General features: G+C 39.0%; 1 protein-coding gene across 1 annotated transcript; it reads left to right on the forward strand.

The window, feature by feature from the left end:
* The first annotated feature begins 1,098 nt into the window (after positions 1-1,098).
* rp1l1a (rp1 like 1a) lies at positions 1,099-9,341 on the forward strand. The gene is made up of 3 exons (XM_052153426.1): positions 1,099-1,740; positions 2,899-3,070; positions 3,791-9,341. Exons 1-3 carry the CDS (start codon positions 1,099-1,101, stop codon positions 9,328-9,330), a joined length of 6,354 nt encoding a protein of 2,117 aa, XP_052009386.1. The 3' UTR covers positions 9,331-9,341.
* The last annotated feature ends 5,744 nt before the right edge of the window (positions 9,342-15,085 follow it).

Raw genomic sequence — 15,085 nt, forward strand, 5'->3', positions numbered from 1 at the left:
ATAGACGTTTGAAATGATTGAATAGGCCTCTTGGCAAAACAGGTTTGCACTACAATAGCTGAACTTATGACCATATGACTGTACTTAGGAAAAGTGTGACTCGTGACTAGAGACTCGCCTCAATCCAGGTGGAGGAGGAAAAATCTCAGTTGCCTCCGTGTCAGAGACAGTCAATCCGTTCATCTTATCACGTGGCTTGTTGAGCGTGCACCGCGGAGACGTAGCGCGTGTGGAGGCTCACGCTATTCTCTGCGGCATCCACGCACAACTCACCACGTGCCCCACTGAGTGCAAGAACCACATTATTGCAATAACGAGGAGGTTACCCCATGTCACTATACCCTTCCTAGCAACCGGGCCAATTTGGTTGCTTAGGAGCCCTGGCTGGAGTCACTCAGCACGCCCTGGATTTGAACTTGTGACTCCAGGTGTGGTAGTCAGCGTCTTTACTTGCTGATCTTATAAATCTTTAAAGACAGACCTACCATGAGCTCGAAGATTGTTAATCATGGTACAGTATATGCCATTTTGAAGACATCAGATTATCGAGAGAAAGATCCACCAATCAGAGAATCACGGCAAACAAAGTGCGTCAAAAGAGCTCTGCAGTGACCGCCCATTCCCAAGACACACTGTGAATGTCGCAACTGAGTCACACTACTTATATATTTGCCTGTATTTTTATATTTTGCAATAAACTTAAAATATATGGATTCTAAACTGCAAAAATCATTTTCTTAGTGAGTTTTTTTTATTTTAACTATATAAAAAGAAAAATGTACATGAAGCAAAATAAGATATTTTCTTTTTTTTTTGATAAATCAAAAGAAATTGTAATAACATTGATGCTTATATCAAGAAAAGAAAATTGCCAACAGGGTAAAGGGGAAAAAAACAAGTTTATTTTCTTTTATTTTCTTACCCCACTGGCAAATAATTTTAATATCTTTAACTTAATATTTTATGTCTTTCCGCTTCGCCAGTATTTTTTGCTTATTATTATTTTAAACATGTTTATACGTTTTTACCAAGAAAAAAATACAAAAATAAAAATAAACTCTCCTTTACAGATTGAACTGAACTTGACGAGGAGGAGAGATGCAGAGAGTGACCACAGGCTCCTTCGATATCGATCCCCAGTTTAAAGATGAACATCATCATTTTCCACATCCTCCATCATCCTCGTTCTCCTCCAGCGTGACTGGGGCAACACCAGCCAAAAGAATCACCTTCTACAAGAGCGGCGACGCCAAGTTCAAAGGCGTCAAGATGGCCATCCACAAACGCAGCTTCAAATGCTTTGATGCCTTACTGGATGACCTTTCCCAAAAGGTCCCTCTCCCTTTTGGTGTCCGTACCATCACGACCCCCAGGGGCACCCACAGCATTAAATATTTAGAGCAGTTGGAGGATGGGGGCTGTTATTTGTGCTCCGATCGCCGCTACGTGAAGCAAATCAACATGGAAGCTGCAGGGAAGATGCCAGCAGTCTGGCAGCACCACAGCCACCTTCATAAATCCCAAAGGAAGCCCTCCAGACCCAAAGAAGCCCCCTCGGGATACCAGCACTACCATCGACACCCAAAGAGGATCCTACTAGTGAAAAACAATGACCCTGCTATGAGAAGGTCCATCATTCTGAATAGGAGAACCGCTCGAAGCCTTCGTGTCTTCATGGAGGAGATTTCCGAGCTCATGCAGTGTCATGTTAAGAAGCTCTATACGCTGGAGGGATGCAAGGTAGAGATTTAATTTCTTCAGCCATTCTTAAAATATCCAGGTCAAGTATTTCAGGAGTCAAGGGTCAGGTCAGGACATAACTGCAGGCCCATGTAAAATTTATGTCAGTCATATAACGCTATAATGGCAAAAGTTCACGTTAGGCAAACTGTAAGCTTCACCGTTCACTTGCATTGTAGATAAAAAAGATGCAATGAACATGTCAGGTCACTCGTAGACCATATTGGTAATTCCAGGGGCAGTTATTTCCAGTCATGCAAGTGTAACAGGAGCCAGCTGGTACGTGATAGCTGTGTGGTGTGTATAAACCTCACTCCCCTGGCCTCAAAGAGGCGCACTAGCAACTAACGCTAGAGGCTGTAGCCTTTAGCCTCCTCGTTAGCGAGACCGCCTCCCATGCCGACTGACACCGGTTCAAATCTTGCTCGTAGTGGGTCGAGCAGGACTGGTTACACAAGTATAGCTCCAATCTATTTGGGGAAAGACCAAAATCTCCAAAGCTTTTGATTGTAGTTCAAGAACATATTTCAAAATCAGGAATAAAATTTGACAGCAATGATATCGTAGCTTGTTTTGCTCAAATAAAGCTAAAAAAAAAAAAAAAAACTCTATTCATGCTGCACAAATTCACATTCTAGAGTAAACAAACCCTGTAAAAAAAAAGATTGGCATTTAAAACGAGAACGTGTATGCGCATTAGCTATACTAGCCGTGAAAATTTAGTTTTTTTGTGAAAAATTAGGTAAAAGAAGCACAATTTATTATTCCATTGTTGTCAAATTTTATTGCTGGTTTGAAATATGTTCTTTGATTGTAATCTTGACCAACCGTTTTTGAGATTTCTGTGTTTCCCCATTCAAGTAGATCAGAGCTGCGCTGTCATGACTGTAAATAGCCTCCCGAGAGCATTCAAAGATGGCCGACAGTTGACTGACTGGTTTATTTCAATCAACTGTTAATGTTAGTCAAGTGTCCCATGCTTTACTTGTGTTGACCATGTGACGTTTTTAGGATGTTTCCTAAAAAAGGTAGCTGCCTGTGTAGACAAAGATGCAGCTCACTAGCTTTGGAACGGTGCCAATAAGTATGTATCTCTGAGTGAATCTGACTATTTAATGCATCTTATCTCTGTTTTTGATTATTTTTTACTCTCCATAGATTGACAGTATTCAGTGTTTGATGCAGTGCCCAAGTGTTTTGGTGTGTGTAGGTCGAGAACCCTTCAGGCCTCTTCTTATGGAGAGCGCGAAGAAGCTCTCAGAAGAAAGACTGCCAGGAATGGGCACAAGATCTCGGTCCAGCAGTGAAGGCCATGAGAGCAAAAAGAATGGTAAATATTTTCTCTCATTGTGTGCAGAGTCCATTTTAACAATATTTTACATGTGTTTGTTCTCAGTGAATCATTATAGTAATGAATTCTGTCAACCCACATGTCTCTAATAATATACTAAAGGCTAAACAAGCATCCAACGCCAAGCTTCAATGAAGTTAGCACATTATCAGCTTGCATAAAAAAAAAACACTTGTGGAACAAGAGCCTGTTTCACATTTGTTTGTAATAGCAATGTTTGGATGTTGATGGTAAAATTATGTTATTAACTTTTTAGTTAAGTAATTTGAAATTTTTTAAAAAGCTGTTAATTTTATAGCCCTAAATCCCATTAAAAAATGCCATGGTTTCCCTCAGGAAATTCTAATGGGTTGTTGGAATTTATGAATAAAAAAAGATCTGTGGTTAATATTGCTTGAAGAGATTTTCATGTTTTGTTCTACAACATAAACTACAACAGTTGTCAACTTAATTACACACAATTCGTCAAGCAAATGTGAATTTACACACTTGAGGAATGACAACCACCTTTGTAGTCCCTATATAAAAACTTATTAGTAACGTACTTTTTAAAGTACATCATTTCAAAGTTCTCATTTGGGATGTTATGACTGTGTAATTTATGTTGTCGAAAAAAATGTCGAAGTCTCAAGTAACTGCTCTATTTTGCTGAAAAAAATAAAAACTTCCCACAACTAATTGTATTATTTCTTTTTACAGTAAACTTTGGCTTGAAGACAAAGAAAAGCATCATACATCCAAGATCAGACTCCAGTAACAGATCAACAAGATTCTCCCTTTCTTCAGAAAAGTCCTATCAGAATGGATTATGCGTGACGCCAGGACAATCCGGTTGTGTCAGCACCTGTCCATTCGTTAAAGAACTCGTAGTGAATGACGACATTGAGAAGAGGGTGCTTGTAAACAAAGACGGCAGCCTGTCTGTTGAGATGAAAGTTCGCTTTCACCTCTTTAACGATCAGACTCTCCAGTGGTCCACTGAGATAAAAAAGTCCTCAACAAAACTCTATGATAGAAGCTCTGTGAAAGTCGGCGAGCCGAATTATCCTCAAGCTAAAGCTAAATATTCAGACCCAGACTCCATTTCGCCATCTGAGACAGAGGAAGCATTTGCGACAAAGTTACATCAGAAGCATGTTGAGGAATCACATTGTCAAAATTGTTGCAACCACTACCAAGAGTACGACATTTGGAAAAACCCCATGCACAAAGACCATGCGGCCTGCAAGTCGTCAAGTTCAAGTGGATCGTCTCGTGAAATTGTACACAAAAAGTCGTCTGTGGAGAGCATGCAAACAATTTCTCAAAACAGTGAGGAATACACTGAGCGTATGGTGAAAAACGCCTCGTGCTTTAAGCAGACTATGGCGGAAGGAGACACCAGAGTGGAATACTGTGCAATAAATCGCTGTTGCAGTCGAAGTGAAGTATCAACCTTTGCCGTTAACTCAAAGAGCAGTCAAGCTAAAAGAAAATGTTCTCATATGGACATCAGGGAAACTGATGCTGGAAAATCTCCAACGCCACACCAAGAGGTCACTAAGGTAATGGAAGAGTGGCCAATTTCTGTTGTCAGCAGCTCGTCCAAAGTGTTTGAGTCTTTTAAGGAAGATCGAGATGACTATTACGATGACCTGCTATCAAGCATCTCCAGAGCATCACATTGGTCTCAGAGTGACCATCTTGAGCATGATAATCAATTCAAATGTATTCATTGTTGTGGCTGTCAGGCCTCTCAAAGATCTTATTTATCCCCCAGACCTCCAAGTAAAGGATCAAGTGGTGTTGTTCACTCATTGAAGCTCAAAAAGTATAATACTGCTTTCACAGCACCAGTAGATGGTGAAGGACTACTAAATCATACAGACAGGGCAAAGAGTATGACATCTATAGCTTCAAAAGCGTCATCCAGATCCCATGAATGCCATTGTGGAGCCAAAACCCCAAGTTCAGTTCCATCTGGACATAGCCAAGCACCTTTAAAATCCAGAGTACAAACAAACATCCCTGGATCCAATGCATCAGATGCTCTGGAGATATGCAAAGATGAAAAAGAGCAAGTCAATAGATCTCAAAATGCCATGTCAGGAAATTCAGGACTCTCTAGAAGATCTGGCAAGTCTGGTGTATGTTCTCATTGTGGTGAATGTAAAAGATTGTCAGGTAATCTAGAGGGGACAGATGCACTTGTAACTGAGATAGAAGTTGGTTCCATAATGTCAAACAAATCTGAAAAATGTGTTTCACATGCTTGTAAAAACTGTGAACCTGTTACTAATACTCCATCAGAAGAGGAAGCCAAACAGGAACGCTCTGAATCTGCACTCTCTAAAACTTCAAATGCCTCTGCTACCTCAAATAAATCAAACAACTCTGCTCATGAAAGGTCTTCCACTGGGAAATCTGAACATAATGAAGTAGAAATTGTGAACAAAGAACGAACCAAAAGTGCCATGTCAATTGCTCCTACAAAGTCAACCAAGTCAGAACCAGACTGTATTGTTTCAGAAAGAGAACCAACACCCATGTCAAGTCTGTCAGAAAGAGGAAAGGCTGGGAAACAAAGCCAAGAAAGAGCAGTCAGCCCAATATCTGCAAATATATCAGCTGCATCTAGGATATCAAACAAACCAAATCCTGCCCATTCAGAGCGAGCAATAACACCCAGATCTTGCAGTTCAGATGATTTAGAGGAAGTGCCATCAAAGCTGGTTAATTCTCAAGATGTTGAACCAGAAAGTGCACCCGCTCAAAAATATGCTACATCAGATAATCACTGTGGAGAAGACAATGAGTTCACTCGAGAAGTCAGATCAGCTAGTGCCATGTCGAATAAATCAATCCCATCCTCTAAACATTCATCAAAAGAAACTAAGAGATCTGTTAAATGTTGTTGCAAGATATTAGAGACAAGCACCACCCAAGAGTCCAGCGCTTCCAAAGTTCAACGTGAGCAGGAAACTGAGGTAAACGCAAAAGAACGATTAGTCAGTTCACTGTCCATCTGCTCCAAAACATCTATAAATTCAGATGCATCTTCAAAACATTCATCCATGCCAAAAAATGGCAAAGTTTCTCCTACTTCTAGTAGGCCTTGTAGGTCTCACAAATCAAGCCAAAGCATACCCGAAACCACAGTTACCTCAGTACCAAATGCTGAAAAACAGCGTGAGGATTCAACTAATGATATTTTGGAGTCAAAGAGAGCCACCAATGCAATGTCTAAGGTCTCTGAAGAATCAGGAAAGGCCTGCTCTGAAAGATCTATCAAATCAGGTTCAAACGCCACAGAAGACGCCACAGAAGAGAATGGCAAAGACACTGCAATGAATGCCTTAACTGTGACCTCTCCATTACCTAGGTCAAAGAGGTCTCCATCTCCAAGCAGACCGAAGTCGACCCACATCACTGAAGATATGGAGACTACTAGCAGAGCTCGTAGCGAATTGTCGGTACACTCTAATGTATCAAGTAAAAGTAGTAATTTGAAAGATTTAAAGCCTAAGACCCAAAGAGAGGATGTCAATGATGAATCTGAGGAGAGAGTTGCAAGCAGCTTGTCAGGAAAGTCAAAACTGTCAGCTAAATCCCATATGAACATAATTAAGTCTTCGTGTATCCAGTTAGATGAACTTTTAAGCCTAACATCTAAACAACTAAAGTGTGATGACTTTGATGAACGATCAACCAGTGGCATGTCAGCAACCACAGAAGACAGTGGACATAAGATGGAGATTGTAAATTGTGTGGATATTGAGGAAAGATCAAAGATGGCAGCATCTGTGAACTCAGCAAATTCAGAATCAAGATCGCAAAGGTCAGTGCAAGCTCTCTCGCCTGTCTCAGCCAAAAGTGTAATGTCAGCAGAATTTAAGAAGAGTAAGTCAGGAAGTGGGTTAAATGAAAACAATATCAGAGTGCCCTCCGCTTTGTCAGTGTCATCTACACACAGTGAGTCACCCTCCAGAGTTTTACAGGGAAGTGCTAAAAATACAGCAACAAAAGGAAGTGAGAGATCTTGTGAAGCTGTCAATCACACCAGTCAAACAGGAATTAATGAAATGGACAATGCATCCAACAAAATGTCTGCGACATCTTCAAAACATGAGCAAAGTGAAAAAGCCTCTAGAAAAGCTACGGAAGAAAATAAATCTGCAAAGGCTTCTAAACATTCAGTAAGGTCCAAAAATGACCGAATTACCTGCAAGAATGATAGAAGATCTCTTCAAACATCCAACCCAGACATGATATCTGTGAAAAAAGTCACATCCAGGCCAAATTCAGTGGTGTGGTCTGATATTTCTCAGAATTGTCAACTTTACAATAAAAATAAAGAATCCGTTATAAATCCTGGCTCGTCCAGTGAGAGTGCATTATCACAAGCCCTTTCAGCTGCAGATCTGTTAAGAGAGATCACTGGAAATGTAAGACCCGTCAGTAGAGAATCAAAGTCAATTACCTCTAGCAAAAATGTTGGCAAGGTCGAGAAGATTAATGAGAATGAAAGTGAGAAAAGCTGCCAGTACAAACACAGGAAAGTCAGCAAATCATCAGAGCGCAACAAAGAGGAATGTTTTTCAGAACTGATGCCATCATGCTTACCAAACGCTTCCCCTACAGATGTTGTGAAGGACTGGCTCAGGAACATTCCCCTTGATGGCCATGTTTATGAAATGGATGTCGAACTCACTGAAAGACTCACTCAGACTCCAGGCAATGAGGAGACTTTTCAACAGGACATTAGAGAGCCACCAGAATACATAACAGAGGTTGAAGAACGTCACGAGGAGTATCAGGAGAAGAACCATGTCAGTTGTGTTGAGAAACAGGTGTGTGAAGGACTACAAATTGAAACAAGCGAAATCGATCCCAATCCCAATACATTGACTAAAAAAGAGGGTTTACAAAAGCTGTGCCATTCTTCTGTTCAGGTGATGAAGGTTTTACTGGGTCCAAAACTAGACCGATGTAATAGTTTACCTGAGGTCTCAGCTGTGTATGGCAGAAAATTGAGCCAGTCAGCCCAGGGGCTACTTGATTGCCTTGCAAATTTACGATTGATTGACTCGGACCCTAAAAATGAGAAACATCCCAAATATAATGAAGTCATGATGATCCTACAATCGCTATGGCTCCAAGAGCCCTCTGAGAATAAACAGGACATAAAAAAACATCCATCAGCAGAAGATAAATTTAACCCACGGTCTTCATCTGGAGTAGATGTTAGCAGTTGCTCCACGGGTTCTTTTAAGGGAAGCATGGGTGGTATAATAGAAAAATCAGAGACCGAACAAGGTAATATACCACTAATTGCTGAGCAGGAGGCCTCACTTCAAGATAAAGATGAAGCTGTGATGGATGAAGATGAGGAAAAGCCAACAACTGCCTCGTGTGAAGGTTTAGATCCATCGAATGTAGTCTCCGATCAAGTAACACCAGACATTGCAGAGGGAGTCCAAGGGAGTCCAGAGAATGCAGAAATGGATGATGATGATGATGATGATGATGATGATGAACAAGAAAAAACTGTTTTAACTCCAGTCACCAAAGAAGATTCTCAAAGCACAGAGAATAAGAATGAATCAGATCAAAAGCTGCTGACATCCTTTAACAAGAGCTCTGGAAATGAGAGTTCCACAATTAAATCTCTGGAAAATACAAGTTCAGGAACGCCACCATCTGTTCAAAGAGCTTCACTCACTAAAAGAGTTTCACAAGACCCAGATCCCATTTGGGTTTTGAGTTTATTAAAAAAGCTAGAAAAGCAATTCATGTTGCATTACACAGATGCCATGGCGGAGTTCAAAGTCTCGTGGGATTTGGATGACAATGAGATGCTCAATATGATGATCACAGAACTAAAAGAGGAGGTACACAAACGGATTCAATCAAGTATTAACCGAGAACTGCAAAAAATCCAAAGTCGAGCTGGTAAGGGACCAAGACCTCCAAAAAATGCTCTTTCAAAAGAATCCACTGTCCAGACTGAACAGAGACGCAAACGTCTTCGTGTTATGCGAGAAAAAATCTCTCGGTCAATGAGTGATGAAATTTACACTGCGTCTGGTACGGCTTATAGTGAGCAACGTAGTGAAGATGAGTATTGCCCGTGTGATGCATGCATGAAGAAGAAAATGGCATCAAGAGCAGCCCAGCGAGCTCAGGCTTTGAGTTTGGCCCCTGTTGTAAAGGAATTTGATCTGCGGCATATACTTCAAATGAAAAAAAAATCCAGCTAAACCTCCAGAACAGAAGTTGGAAGAACAAAGCACTGCCAACGCAGGTAATACAGAAGAAAACAACCTAGAAGTACTTCACGAAGACCTAGAGGAAGTGAATGATGAAAGAGGCCTTGACAATGAGGCTGAAGAAGGTGACTTTGAGGAAGAGGCTGATAAAAAAAGAGGCCGAAGATCATGAAAACATCCAAGATGTATCTGCAGAGCATAAGACAAATGATGAAGGAGAAACAAATAACAAAAGAGAGTCTGGTGATGAGGATGATGGTGAAGAAGGGGAATGAGAGAGAGTCAAAGAAGAGGAGGAGAACAAGAGTTGGAGAATTTGAGGAAAAAGAAGAAATGGTGGTAGATGGAAAGGCAGACACCGACAAGGAAGAGTTAGGAGAAGCAGAACATGGTGAAACGGTTGAGGAAGAGGTTGAAAAAGAAGGAAATGCAACAGAAGAGGTAGATGGTGCTGAGGGAGACATTGCAGAAGTTGGAGATGTAGAAAACAGTCATACAGCTGAAGACGAGGACAAATTAGAGAACACAGAAACTGCAGAAAATGGTGAGTTGACAGTAACTGGAGAGGAAACGGAATCAGGTGAGTAAGGAAAAGCTCCAGAGGATGCAGCAGAAACTGAGACTGGGGAAGAAGTTAACGTTGAGAGATCAGACGAAGACCAACCTGCACCAGATGGAGGTCAATCTCAGTCTGATAAAGATTAATCTTCTGAAGGTGAAACATCTGATGACAATGAACCACCAAATGAGGAGTAAACCAATGAGAAGAATGCAAATGGCACCCATGCTGGATCTGCAGAGGAGGGAACCAAGGAGGATAGGACATAATACACTGAAGCGAATGAAGAAAACATCAAGATGTCAAAGGTAAATGTCAAAGAGAAGGTCAGAGGAGATCTAGAAAATGAAACAGTCAAACAGGAAGATCTTTGAGTACTTTAAACCTGACAATCCTAATCCTGACTCTTAAAAGATAAACCTGGTGAAACCATTGTTGATGGTTTTGAGTGCACAATAGCTAAACTGATCACAAGAACGTCAGTAGACTCCCAACCAGAATCAATGGGGAACTACACTGATCAGGCAGCACAAGCTAAACTGAAAGATCTGCACTGAGAGTATTGAAAGTCAAGGAGAAAACATGTTTGTGATTACTAAACCTCCATATAAAAGATAATAGTGAAACAAATGGGCAAGTAAACCAAAAGGACATTGGCAATGGGTTCACTGAATGTGAAGTCTCTCCTAAGATAAGAGAAGGGCCAGTAAACAAAAGAAGCCAATGGACAATGATATTATGATGAACGGTGAAGAGTTGTAATATCTTTTTTGATAACCCCTTACACGAAGCACTTTATATTTGATTACACATGTTTCTTTCGAGTGGACTCCAGTGTTTGAAATGGTCAATCTGACTTTAGCATCTCAGAGTTAGCACTGAATCAAAATATCTATTGACAAATTTAATCTCAGAGTTGTATATTGTAATATTCTGTATATGTTTATGGTATACAGTAGGTATTATTTTACTGACACACACACTAAGGCAACACAAATGCTGCACTTTTATCAACAAATGAAACATTTTACTGTATATGGATTCCCAAGCAAAGGGACTAATTGGAAATGCTGTATGCACTAAATTTCGTAGTCCACAGAATAATGTACATTTTACTGATAAACGTTGTATTCTCAGGGTGCTGTCAGTTATTTTACAATTATTATTTACATTCACCCAAACCTCAATCAAGGTTTGTAATGCATACAGTGCATACTGTAAATTTAGTTTACATGCTACATAACACAATTGTACTTTGAGAGTGAAATAAACAGATATGTGTAATAATGAGGTTTCATCCACATTTGTACTGTATGAGACACTCGTTATATGTTCAAATGAAATAAGTACGTTTATTTATTTCTGAAGTCATAAGATGTTCTGATGCTGCTAAGTGGCGCTGTACACCGCATTTTACATCGTAAAACATCTCACCATGAATGGTACTTAAAGCATCCTGGTCAAAGGTTTGTTGTATGTTGCTATTTTATCTTAACATTTAATAAATGCTCAACTTCATGCGTGCTGTTTGTTGGTTTTCATAACAGGCTATAACACAGTAAACTAGATAGGGTCTCAATTAGTGGTTGTTTTTTCATCTGATGGGAAGGAGAATGTCAGAAGTTTCTGGGGGGGTGGGGCACACAATGAAAAAATTTACTTTTTGCCAGGTATCTCTTGGAAAAGAGGTTTTTTAATCTAAAGGGATTAATCTGGTTAAATAAAGTTTATAATAATAATAATAATATACTGACAACATGTGTTCATGTAAATGCTTTTAATGGTTTTACTTTGATGGGGTATGGTCATAAACGGTTTAAGCATAAACCTATCAAATAAATGTAGTTTTTTGCACATTGCTCCGATTTCGCTTTACATGTACACACCTTTACCGGCGTTTTTACCAACTAATGCAATGTGCGCACCTGTTGTGCGCAGGACTATGTTTTGATGTCAAAAGCAGAGAGTATTCCGATAATGTAAATACCGTTTTTTACGTTGTCAGATTTTTTAATATGCTGATTTTTGCAAAGAACTTTATTTAATTTTTTTAAAGTGGACCTTTTTGCCTCATTTTGTATTTAAATATGAAGTTAAAATACTTCATTTTGGTGACTTTTCATGCACTATTTTGTGCTGGATTAGCTTGTCTGCTGGTATTTTAACGTGCACGATTTTTGATGCACTGAAAATATTTACTACAATGTTGTCGAATTGCTTACCAAGTACAACAACCGCACCCTGTTTGGCAGTCTTTTTGAACATATGTTCAATATTCTGCGACAACGACGCTTCTGCCTGCTTTCTCTTCCGTCTCTCCTGATCTTTTCGCGCCATACTCACTACCCAGCTGGATGTCGTTGGCCTCACTGATTTGGCGCGGTAACATTTGACGTTCGAATTTCGGTTTCACAGATGTAAGGGACCGTCTGAAAACTCCACTCACTACGCTAAAACATAGGAGACGTCCACTCATTCATTCAATTCACGTGCAAGTTACATAATTATTTTTTTTTTAATTCACCTTCAGAATATTCTTATAACTTCCCAGAGGACAGACAGTCACACTACAGGCGAAATTAATACAGTAAGATCAATTATATAAGTACAGTAATCAATTTTAGAGGATGGAAGGACTTTAATCACTAAAATTCTAGAAAAAATAAAAATTAAATAAAATAAAATAAGGGATTACTGTAATAATTTTACCTGCAGTAAATTCATATATCCTCTAGGAAGTTACCACAGCCTTTAAAATGAGAAAACACCATTTTGGTGAATTTTAGTGAATATTCTTCAAAAATAATTCTGTGAACGAGTGGACATCTCCTATGTTTTATCGTAGTGAGTGGAGTTTTCAGACGGTCCCTTACATCTGCGAAACCGAAATTCGAACGTCAAACTAACTTTACCGCGCACACAGATTTTGATATGAGTGAATAACGTCAGTAAACTTCTGTAAAGAATGATATTAATGAATAAAAATAAAAAAAACGAATTAAATTCTGGACCTTTGGCAGTGAGGGGGGGTTCGAACTACCCATAGCAACATGCTAAAAACCACTTAAAACACATTTTGCGCAGTTTTGCACTGGCAGGAACTACTCACATTTTCTTTAGAAAAATTTAAAAATCCAAGTTTACTTTCATGCTTTTTTATTTATTTATTTTTACTTTAAGTGATTGTTAAACTTCTTCTATTTTGTCCTTTCACTTACTCACTGAATAGTGCAGGTAAACACACTTTGGAATATTCAGGGTTCAATACAAGTTAATCTCAATTGACAGCATGTGTAGCATAATGTTGATTACCACAAAAAAATATTTAAACTCATCCTTCCTTATCTTTAAATAGCAAATAAATAAATAAATAAATACAAAATGATAATGCACTTACAATGGAAGTAAATGTGACCAATTTTTTGAGGGTTTAAAGCAGTGGCGTTGCAAAGGCTGTGCCTGGGTTTACCCAAATTAGCCAGGCCCACACAGAATATTAGAGATTTTTGTTTTCTACTTGAATTTAGATATATAAAATGCATATTTGCATATATTTGCATAAGTTTGGAATGCATAAATTCTGATTTCTGAAAGCGTGAATGAACTGTTTGAATGTTGTTATGGAAAATTTGGTTTTAAAAAAATGTGGCTGAAAATTTGGCCCATCCATTTTTATTGAGGCCCACACAAATGTAATTTCCTGGCTACACCCTTGATTTAAAGGCAGACATGTGAAGATTCTAACTTTATAAAAGCATTTACATTAATTCTTCTGTTAAAGCTTATGTGTTATTTGAGCTGTAAATGTGTTTAATCGTAATTTTTAAGGTTTTACTATTTGTTGACATGGCAATGAAGCTGTAAAATTGGCTCTAACTTTACACAGCAAGGTTAGTAAGTGATTTTATCCCACTAAAATCATGTTAGCACACATATTGTATATATCTTGTGGCTATATTTTTGAAACAGAGAGCATTTTTACGTTCAAAAATTTGCCCCATTCACTTCCATTGTAAGCGCCTCTCTGGAACTCAGATTTTTTTGTGGTGATCAATATTATGTCACAAGCTAACCTTGTATTGAACCCGGAATATTCCTTTAAGGATAAATAAGCATCCTGAATATTTCTTGCATCATTCTAATCTCATTGCCTTTGCAGTGGGAGTATCTTTAGCTGCTTGAGAGAGGATTGAGGTTAACTTGCGTCAGTCATCAATCTAGGACAACTATTAGTTAATGGTGTGTAAATGTAATTCAACATTGTGTATAGACAGTGTCATAAGCCTGCAATTTACAGGATATTTAAACAAAACCATTCATCTTACATAGCTTATCTTTGATAAAATTATAGTGCCCCTTTATGACACTTTTCCACTGCACGTTACGGTTGGACTCGCCTCAACTCGACTCGCTTTACATTTCTGAGGTTGCATTTCCATTGCCGTTTAGTGCAACCTCAACTTGGGTGGGATTATAGGCTGATTGTCATAGTTGCGCCGCATCTACTGCCGTGACATCATCTTAAACACGACACAAACAATAACACGACCGCTAGCTGTTAGCTACTAGCTCATTGTGCTGCATAAAGCAGTTGTTGCATGGTGTAGCTGGTCAACTAAATAAAGTGAAGCTTTCAAGCAGAGTATAGAGTTAACATATAGAGTTAAGGTAAGTCCAGGGCACTCCCAACATCTACCAACAAAATTCAAAGAATTTCACATATAAGTATTTCACATTCTTGAAAGGACAGGACAAGTATTTAGAGCTGGTAAAACATTTTAGCGATGTAAAAAGTCAAAGTCACTTGAAATGTGTTCTTAGAAGGAAGAAGGAAACCTAACTACTATCCGGACATTTTAAAGATTGCATTATTACATCACAATGTTTTTATTTATCATGTCACAGAAGATTCTAGTTCTTTCTACATTAGATAATGAAGTATACAGCTTAAAATTCCAACATTGATTTGTATAGGCTCTGCTGTCACAAAGGTCAGATGTCATTTCAGCAAGAGGTCAGGACGGTCATCATTGGTTCATCGTGGAGTTCAGCTGCGTCGGCCACATTAGTTTATATCAGACAACAACGTCCTTCTTTCCAGGGACTATTGCAACAGCTTTTTGGGAATTCAGATGCTAAATCGCAGCTTTGCAAGCTTTTCTGAAAGTTTACACACACTTATATAAT

Source organism: Xyrauchen texanus, chromosome 22 (assembly GCF_025860055.1).
Source record: "Xyrauchen texanus isolate HMW12.3.18 chromosome 22, RBS_HiC_50CHRs, whole genome shotgun sequence".
Lineage (NCBI taxonomy): Eukaryota > Metazoa > Chordata > Actinopteri > Cypriniformes > Catostomidae > Xyrauchen > Xyrauchen texanus.

Bases quoted from the DNA above. Each gene is read 5' to 3' on its own strand.
- rp1l1a (XM_052153426.1), top strand. From the start codon at position 1,099: ATGCAGAGAGTGACCACAGGCTCCTTCGATATCGATCCCCAGTTTAAA. The intron at 1,741-2,898 runs GTAGAGATTTAA...TACTCTCCATAG, and splicing joins ATACGCTGGAGGGATGCAAG to ATTGACAGTATTCAGTGTTT. The intron at 3,071-3,790 runs GTAAATATTTTC...TTCTTTTTACAG, and splicing joins CCATGAGAGCAAAAAGAATG to TAAACTTTGGCTTGAAGACA.